General features: G+C 42.3%; 1 protein-coding gene across 1 annotated transcript; it reads right to left on the bottom strand.

Annotated features, from left to right (window-relative positions):
- Window positions 1-468: 468 nt before the first annotated feature.
- Window positions 469-1,628, bottom strand: LOC109929122 (heterogeneous nuclear ribonucleoprotein A3-like). Its single transcript, XM_048603870.1, has one exon. The coding sequence runs from the start codon at window positions 1,566-1,568 to the stop codon at window positions 612-614; it is 957 nt and encodes a 318-aa protein (XP_048459827.1). The 5' UTR covers window positions 1,569-1,628; the 3' UTR covers window positions 469-611.
- Between the last annotated feature and the right edge of the window lie 8,780 nt (window positions 1,629-10,408).

The following is a 10,408-nucleotide window of genomic DNA, read 5'->3' as shown; positions in this document are numbered from 1 at the left end:
GGAGGTCTGGATGGAAGTTGGCAAAAAAAAAAGTAAACAGTATTCACCACCTTCAAAACAAATACTCCAGAACAAAGTCAGCAAAAGAACAAGAGTGAAATTAGGCCTAAAGAACATTAAAAATTTCAGCACTGCAAGTGGTCAAAAGCAAACATTCCACATAATACCACCTCCAGAAAGTGGAAACTAGAGTTCCATCATATTGAAAATCAATTCTATTCCATATTTTTATTAAAAAAAATCCATTTTCCTTTACCCAAACCAACAAATCTGCACTAAAAAAAGCAGCAAGTTGACAGCTACATTTATTCTGAAATGTGCCTGGAAACAGTTAAAAGTTGTTATAAGATATGCAAAGAACAGGAAACAAAACCACTAAAAAAACCAATTGCCACAGACGAAAAGTTAAAACCCTCAGCATCTTCAGGTATTTCACCCAGAAAGAGACACTACAGACAAAAAAGGAGATAAATTCAATGTAGTTTATTATGAAAAAAGTTAAAACAAAAAAAAAATGCAGATTTCTTGGTATGCATTGCTCGAGTACATTTTGCAGCTACGCAACCCCTTTTTAAACCATCACCCAACCCCTCCCCCCAAAAAAGGACGAACTAAAAGGCATAACCTCCATAATCTCTGTTTCTGCTTCTACTGCTAACACCGTAATCTCCCCTGTAGGGTCCAGCATATTTTTCCATACCACCCCCTCCTCTCATAGGGCCATAGTTGGACTGCTCAGGGGAATAACTCCCAAAGTTGTCATAGGCATCCTGGAAATTTCCACGATCGAAGCCACCGCCTCCTCTATAATTCCCAATCTGATCACCATAGCTGCCGCCCGAAAAAGAACGGTCACGCCGAGGATACCCCCCATCACCATAACCACCATAGACGTCGCCTCGATTTCCTCTATCATTGTAGTAGCCGCCTCCGCCGCCGCCATACCCGGCCGCGTTTCCAAAATTGCCATTACTCCGACCGTTTCTCTGGCTAAAGTTGCCAGCTCGGCCTCGAGGTCTAGTTGCGCTCTGCATCTCCTCCTTCGACAAACCTTTCTTGACTTCACACCGGTAGCCATTAATCATGTGGTACTTCTGTATAACCGCTTTATCAACAGAATCATGGTCATCGAAGTACACAAAGGCAAAGCCTCTTTTCTTGCCAGTCTCTCGGTCACAGATCACATCTACTTTCTCAATCATACCATAGTCTGAGAAGTAGCTTTGTAAATCATTCTCGCCAAGGTTCTCTTTTATACCGCCAACAAAGATCTTCTTTACCTTCATGTTGAAGCCAGGTTTGTTGGAGTCTTCCCTTGGCACAGCTCGTTTCAGATCCACCGTGCGGCCATCTAAGACATGAGGCCTAGCAGCCATTGCAGCATCCGCCTCGCTCGGCGAAGAATATGTGACAAAGCCGAAGCCTCGGGGGCGCCGGGTGATCGTATCTTGTACGACAACACAGTCAGTTAGCTTGCCCCACTTCTCAAAATGGTTCCGCAGGTTCCCTTCTACCGTTTCAAAGCTGAGCCCGCCAACAAATAGCTTACAGAGCTGTTCCCTCGCCATGTTGCAACAACCGCTTTCACTTCACACTGCGGGAGACTGACTGCCTGCCTAATGAGCGCATTATATAGCAGGGTGGGATGGGGCGGGGCTACACCTCCGCTCCGCCGTCCTGATTGGCCCGTCTCTGGCTGCTAGGTAACCTCAGCCCCATTCTGTGCTGCAGTTGAGGAGCCCTGTCTGTTCCATTGTCCTCCAGAGAGAGAGAGAGATGGAGTGATCACCTCAGGCTGCAAGCTTTAGCCACTGCTCACCCCAATAAGAAACATACGCTTCGTATATAGTAAGGAGCACATTGTAAACTTGGGTGCAGGTAATGCACAGCCGCTGACTCTTGTTTAACGTTGACTGTTATGGGTGTGTGCGTGTGGACGATCACTCTCAGGCCCGTTTTGCCTTCCTGTGGCGGTGAGAGAGCGGGAAACCGCCTGATTCCCTGGCGGCGTGTCCTTTTTCCGGACGTCGAGCGACCAGGCGGATGTCAAAAATATAGATCGGCGTCCACACGGCCCGACCTAAAATGGGCGCCTTCTGCACCAATATGGTGGGCACCCACCCCCAAGATATGCCACTTTCCTATTTCAGTTAGTGCTTTCCCCGGGCGGGAGGGGCAATGGAACAAGTGACATCGGAAGTAAATTGCACACAAACAAGAAGTGAACTCCAGGCGCAAGTTTCTTTTTCCACGTGTCGTGCAGTTGAAGCTCAGTCTTCCAAGTGAGGGGCGAGATTAGATTACTGTGTTATCTAGACTAGAACAGACACACGTAATATAATTGTTATTTAAATATTACATTACGTTCTTAGTTTCCTTTATCGCGTAGGACTTCAGAAAACGAGAAATTATCAACGCAAATTTGATAATAACAGGGACCGTCATAGGGAAACTAGGGTTGCCGAATGTGATTAAATATAATGTGGGAGGTTTCATCACTTAGCCCCTCCGATTCGTGCACCAATTTAAAGCAATAAGACCCATACGTGGATAACACTGGACTGACAACCAAACACATATCCAGCCTCGGGCGACTGTATGGACTTAGCACATTCTCCTTGTGTCTGCATGGATTTTCTCCCACAGTCCATAGATGTGCAAATTAGGTGAATTGGCCGTGCTAAATTGCCTGTAGTGTTCATGGATGTGCAGGCTCGGTGGATTAGCCATGGGAAATGTAGGTTTATAGGGCAAGGGAGCAGGCCTGGATGGGGTGTTCTTCAGAGGGTTGATGTGGACTTGATGGGCTAAATGGCCTGCTTCCACATTATTCTATCTTGTCTGTATTGGACTTTTTAAAGAATTCCTTCAGAGTGCAAACAGACCATTTGGCCCAGCAAGTCCACACTGACTTTCCAAAGAGCATCCCATCCAGACTCGCCCCACCCCATCCCTGTAACCCTGCATTTCCCATGTCTAATCCAGCTAACCTGCACACCTTTGGCCTGCAGGAGGAAACCAGAGCACCAGGAGGAAACCCACACAGACATGGGGAGAATGTGCAAACTCCACACGGATGGTCACCCAAGGCTGGAATTGAACCTTGAGTCTCTGGTGCTGTGAGGTAGCAGTGCTAACCACTGAACCGCCGACTCAGTACATAAGAAATAGAAGCAGAAGTAGGCCATCTGGCTTGTTGAGCCTGCTCTGCCATTCAATTAAATCATGGCGTGGACTCAGCTCCATTTATCCGCCTGCTCACCATAATCCTTAATTCCCTTCCTGTTAAAAAATCTATCTATCTTTGCCTTAAAAACATTCAACAAGATAGCTTCAACTGCTTCACTGGATAGGGAATTCCACAGATTCACGACCCATGGGGTGAAGAAGTTCCTCCTCAACTCAGTCCTAAATCTGCTGCCCCTTAATTTGAGGCCGTGTCTCCCAGTTCCAGTTTCACCTGCCAGTGGAAACAACCTCCCTGCTTCTATCTTATCTATTCCCCCATAATTTTATTTGTTTCTATAAGATCCCCCCCCACTCATTCTTCTAAATTCCAATGGGTATAGTCCCAGTCTACTCAATCTCTCCTCATAAGCCAACCCTCTCAACTCTGGAATCAACCTAGTGAACCTCCTCTGCAACCCCTCCAGTGCCACTACATCCTTTCTCAAGTAAGGAGACCAAAACTGTACACAGTACTCCAGATATGGCCTCACCAGTACCCTATACAGCTGCAGCATAACCTCCCTATTTTTAAACTCCATGTCTGTAGCAATGAAGGACAATATTCCATTTGCCTTCTTAATTACCTGCTTCATCTGCAAACCAACTTTTTGTGATTCAAGCACAAGGGCATGCAGGTCCCTCTGCGCAGCAGTATGTTGCATTGTTTTACCATTTAAATAACTGTCCATTTTGCTGTTATTCCTACCAAAATGGATAACCTCACATTTACTTTTGAAGAAGTACTTGACCTAGTGCCACTTCTCAACTATTCCCTATAGCCCTGCAAATCTTTCCTTTTCAGATAATGAGCAAATTCCTTTTAAAAGCCTGAATTGGCTATGTCTACATCACACACTGAGACTGTGTTCCAGATCATAGCAACTTGCTGTGTTTTTCTTCATAAGACCATTGTTTCTTTTGTCAGTTTCTGTAAATCTGTACCCTCTGGTTCTGGATTCTTCTACTAATAACAACAGTATCTCCCTATCTGCTATGTCATGAGAAATAACGAGAAAGTTTATGCTCCTAGTATTTAAGGGCAAGTGGGCAACACACCAAGCAGCACCGTGACTAACCCACCACCATCCCACTCACCCCTGAGTTGTTCTCCATAATACGACGGGTAGGAGAGACATCGGTCAGCCCACCTGTGCTTAGGCCTTTTGAGGCCCTAAGCCATAAGATATAGAAGCAGAAGTAGGCCATTCAACCCAACAAGTCTGCGCTGCCATTGAGAGAATTGCTGATCTGACAATCTTTAATTCCGCTTTCCTGCCTTTTCCCCATCATCCTTGATTCATTTCATGATTAAAAATCTGTCTATCTCAGCCTTGAGTATAGTTAACAACCCAGCCTCTGTAGCCCTCTGTGGTAAAGAATTGCATAAATTCAGTATCTTCTGAGAGAAGGAATTCCTCCTCATCTCTGTCATACATGGGCGAACCCTTATTCTGAGATTGTGCCCTCTAGTCCTAGAATCTCCCACAAGGAGAAACAAGATCACCCCATCTATCCTGTCAAGAATGTTGTATGTTTAAATAATGTTGCTTCTCATTGTTTAAACTCCAATGAATATAGACCCAAGCTACCCAATTTCTCCTCATAAGACAATCCCTCCATACCTGGGATCGACCTAGTGAGCCTTCTGTGGACTGCTTCCAATGCCAGTACCCTTTTCCTTAGATAAGGGAACCATAACCGTTCTCAGTATTACAGCTGTGATCTGTCATGTATAGTTTTGGCAAGACCTCCCTATTTTTATATTCTGTTCCTTTTGAAATAAAGGTTAACATTTAATCTAACTTCCCTGTTACATCATGAACCTGTAATCTACTTTTGTAGTTTATGCAAAAGGACTCCTAAATCCTTCTGTCTCGAGGCTTTCTGCAGTCTTTCTCCATTTAAATATTATTCAGTTTCTCTACCCTTCTCGCCAAAGTGCATAACTTCATATTTTACCACATGGTATTCCATCTACCATGCTTTTTGCCCAGTCATTTCATTTGGCTATATCCCTCTGCGGACTCCTTGTGTCATTCATAGCACTTGACTTCCCACGTATTATTGTGTCATCTGCAAACCTGGCTACAGTACGCTCTGTTCTTTTTAATCCATATCATTAGTATATATCATTAATGATTGTGATCCCAGCACTGATTCTATGGACTCCATTAGTTACAGGTTACCATTCTGAAAGTGCCCCCCCTTATCCAAACTTTCTGTTTCTATTAGTTAGCCAATCCTCTATCCATGCTCATTTGCTATGTCCAACACCATTGACTCTTATTAAGTAGCCTAATGTGCGATATCTTATCAAATTCCTTTGGAAATCAATATATACTACATCCTCAGCTTCCCCTTTATCTATGCTAACCCCGGTTGATTGTGTTATGCATTTCTAAATGCTCCACTATTACCTCCTAACATTTTCCCAACAACGGGTGTTAAGCTAACTAGCCTATAGTTATCTGCACTTTTGTCTCCTTCCCTTTTTAAGGTGTTACGTTGGTAGTTTTCCAATCCTCCAGCACTTTTGCAGAAACTAAGGACTGCATCCCCTATTTCTAGTTACTTCTTTTAACATCCTACGAAGCATCCCATTAGATCAAAGGCACTTACTGGTCTTTGGACCCATTAGTTACCCTGGTAAATTTTTCTAGTGATGGTTATTGTATTTATTTCCTCCCTTTTTTGCTCTCTTTTTCCGGTATTTTTTGAATGCTATTAGTATCCTCTACTGTGAAGACTGATGCAAAGTATTTATTCAACTCTTCTGCCATTTCCTGGTTCCCCATTATTATTTCTCCAATCTCATTCACCAAGGGGCCTATAGTCACTTAAGCCTCTCTCATCCTTTTTATATATTTAAGGAAGTTCTTGCTGTCCATCTGATATTACTTGCAAGTTTACCCTCAATTTTCATTTTCTCCCTTTTTTGGGTCGTCTTTTGTTGCCTGTACAACTTTTCCAAATCATCTGGTTTACCACTAATCTTTGCCACAGTATGTTTTTTCTTTCAATTTGATGCTATCCTTGACTTTCCTGGTTAACCATGGTTATCCCATTCCTAGAATCCTTCTTTTTCACTGTGATATAGTTTTGCTGCAAGCCCTATTTTTTTCAATTATCTGCCATTGTTCCTCAAACATGTTTGTGCTAATCTCCTTTCCCAGTCCACTCCAGCTAGCACTGCCCTCATTCCTTTGTAATTACCCTTATTTAAGTTTAACACAGTTGCTTCTGATCCATGTTTCTCCCTCTCAGACTGAATACTAAATTCTACCATGCTATGGTCACTGTTTACTCTGAAATCATTTATCAAACTTGCCTAATTATATGTTACCAGAACCAATAAATAGCCTGATCCTTGGTTGGATCCACAATGTATTGTTCTAGGAGATAATCAGGAATACACTCCATGAATTCTTCCTCCTGTCTACCTCTGCCAGTCTGATTTTCCAATCTGCATAAAGATTAAAGTCACCCACAATTAATGTCTAATTGTTTTTTACATGCCCTCATTAAATCCTGATATAGTCTTTGTCCTACTGTTTAGCTACTTTTAGGGCCCTATTGACTGTTCATATCTGTGAATTTTTCCCCTTGTTATTCTCCAACCTCCACTGATATGCATTCTACATCTTCCAATTCAAAATCATTTCTTGCTATCAACCTTATTCCAGTCCTTATTAGCAAAGCTAACCCCCCCCCCCACCCTTTCCTTCCTGCCCTGCTTTCAAAAAGTCACGTGCCCCTGAATATTTAGTTGCCAGCTTTGATTTCTTTATAACCATGTCTCCATAATGGCTATACGTTCATAACCTATTCATATTGTTAATTAATTTATTTGTTTGGTCTGCAACATGCATTTAGGTAAAGAGCCATTAATTTTGCCTTTTTATCATTTTCCCCCTTTGACCCTATTTACTGCTGTTTTTCTATGTTTGCACACACTGTTCTTCCTGTCTCACACTGGATAACATTATTCAAATAGCTGCCCTGTAATGCTGCTCTGTCCTTTTGCTTTATAACATACATTTCCACTTTCCCAAACCCTGCCCTCCTAAACTAGTTTAAAGACCCTTCTACCGTCCTAGTTATTTGATTTGCCAGGACATGGGTCCTAGCATGACTAGTCAATTAATGGGCAGAATAGCACCCAATACTGCCTCTGTAGCCAGAATAATACACTAGGTGGTAGAAGGTGGGGAAAAATGACTGGCTCACTTTTTCACCAAATGAGATGTAAGGGCAGGAAAAAACGTGGATACCTCCTTTGCTATGCCTCAAGACAATATCCCACCTCTGTTTGTTATTTTCCGCATGGCTTCCAAAATACAAATGTTTCCTGACCACATGCCATCAGCCATCTGCATCCAGAAGCCCTGGGGCTCACCATGATGAGTGCTCACTCCTGAGATTTGACATTGCAGGGATCAATCAGCCGCTAGACAGTCAGTTGATCAGCAGCCCTCATGGGTGGGACTCCCTATCCCACGGACCATTCATAACTACCCTTTATATTGGGATGGCAAGCATTATCCCCATATGTCTGTAAATGTCAACATAGTACAGTATTTCAAGCCAGTCTTCTTTCATTAGAGTTCATCAAAGGCCATTGACTTGAAGATTAATTCAGTTTTTCTTCCTGCAGATGCTGCCTGGCTACATATTTCTAGCATTTTCTTTTTCTATATCAGATTTACAGTATCTGTAGTATTCCTTATTGTTTACTGCAAACATTACATTTTAGATACCCTGAAATTCAGTGTTCTTAGTCTTGATTGTGAAAATATGTCCATATGTGATATTGAACAGGCTCTGTTATGCTGGTCCAGAGGAAGATTCAAGGTACAGTTACTGGTTGTGGCAATTATGATTCTTCTAACAGCCTCCTACCCTCCCCCATCATGTCCTGGTGATGATAAAAATATCAGTGACAGGTAATTAAAAGTAGAGAAGTTATATCAAAGAATTTCAATAAATATGATTTAATATTACAATCATTTTGCTTCACTATTTTGAACTTCTTCATCACTTAATCTCTAATGTATAGGAGGTACAGTAAAACTACACACAACATTTCTTTTATCTCCCTTCCCTAACTCACACACCTCCACAGCTGAGGTCATGATAGTTTCAAGTAATTGTGTTGGCTTTTCAACGTACAGTTCCTTAGCCTATGAATATTTGTTTGCTAACAGATATGTGGAACAAATATCATGGCAGCCAATTACTGGTCTAAAGCAAAAAGTATCACGTGCAGTCATCCATCATTGCCCCAGCATCTGGCTTTTAACTGTCTATTAAAAGGAAACCCTTAGACTGTTGGAAGCAGATTACATAGAATTTGGGAGGTGAGCCACTATGAGCTTAGGTGATAGCTGTAGGTTAGTACAGTATTCATGTTCTCTTTCCTCCTTTGCTCTTACAGCGCACATAATTTGTTATCCAAATTTGAAGGCAAACTTTTACTGAATTGTATTACTATAAACAGCTACAATCCACATAGAGACAAGTAATATGTTAAAGTCTGAACTTCCAGTTAATAGCTGAAACGATGACAAGATTTCAAAAGAGCAAAGCTCTATTGATTAAACACTATTTTATGAGCAACATATGTAAAGCACAAAATGGAATATTCCTCCTCCTTTTTAACATAACTGAAAAAAACCACCGTTCACAGTTGTATATTACATTGACCAGTAGACAATGAAGAAGTTTTTATAAGATTACAAATGGATCTTGATCAAATGGGTCAACGGACTGAAAAATGGCAGGTGGCGTTCAATCTGAATAAATGTGAGGTATTACTTTTTGGTACAACAAACAAGGGTAGGGTTTATACAATTAATGGTAGGGCCTTGGGTAGTGTTGTAGAACAGAGGGACTTAGGGGTGCAGGTACATAATTCTTTGAAGTTTGCATCGCATATAGACAGGGTGGTTAAAAAGACATTTGGCACACTTGCCTTCATTGCTCAGTCCTTTGAGTATAGGAGTTGGAACATCATGTTGAGGTTGTACGGGACATTAGTAAGGCCTTTTCTGGAATACTGCGTCCAGTTCTGGTCACCCAGTTAAGGGAAGGATATTATTAAGCTGGAAAGGGTTCCGAAGAGATTTACCAGGATGTTGCCTGGTATGGAATGTCTGAGTTATAAAGAAAGGCTGGATAGGCTGGGACTTTTTTCACTGGACCAAAGGAGGTTGAGAGGCGATCTGATAGAAGTTTATAAAATAATGAGGGGTATAGACAGAGTTAATGGTAGTTGTCTTTTCCCTAGGATAGGGGATTTCAAGAGTGCATATTTTTAAGGTGAGAGGAGACAGATTTAAAAAAGCATTGTGGGGGAAAACCTTTTATATAGAGGGTGCATCGTGTATGGAATGAACTTCCTGAGGAAGTAGTAGATGTGGGTACAATGACAACATTTAAAAGACGTTTGGATAAGTACACAAATAGGAAAGGTTTGGAGGGATATGGGCCAGGAGCAGGTGGGTGAGACTAGTTTAGTCTGGGATTATGTTTGGCATGGACTGGTTGGACCAAAAGGCTCTGTTTCCATGCTCCATGGCTCTATGATTTTCAGTTCTCACAGAATCAGTCCAAAATAATTCTTAGCTGCCAATGCTTCATTTGTGTTCTTTTCTTTTCTTGGTCTGATTACTTCTAACCCCAGAACTGTCTTTCACAACAAAAGTTTTACTGTAAATCCTCCCTGTAGTGCAAGCTCAGTGATGCCCAGTTTGGGTTCCACCAGGGCTACTCAGCTCCTGATCTCATTACAGCCTTGGTTCAAACATGGACAAAAGAGCTGAATTCCAGAGGTGAGGTGAGAGAGACAGCCCTTGATATCAAGGCTGCATTCGACCGAGTGTGGCATCAAGGAGCCCTAGCAAAACTGGAATCAATAGGTATCAGGAGGCAAACGCTCCGGTGGTTGGAGTCATACGTGACACATAGGAAGATGGTCGTGGTTGTGGGAGGCCAATCATCTCAGCTCCAGGACATCTCTGCAGGAGTTCCTCAGGATAGTGTCCTAGGCCCAACCATCTTCAGCTGCTTCATCAATGACCTTCCCTCCATCATAAGGTCAGAAATGGGGATGTTCACCAATGATTGCACAATGTTCAGCACCATTCATTACTCCTCAGATACTGAAGCAGTCCATGTTCGC

This window comes from Rhincodon typus, chromosome 12 (genome assembly GCF_021869965.1).
Source record: "Rhincodon typus isolate 14 chromosome 12, sRhiTyp1.1, whole genome shotgun sequence".
Classification (NCBI taxonomy): Eukaryota; Metazoa; Chordata; class Chondrichthyes; order Orectolobiformes; family Rhincodontidae; genus Rhincodon; species Rhincodon typus.
This window is presented reverse-complemented; position numbering and strand designations above follow the sequence as displayed.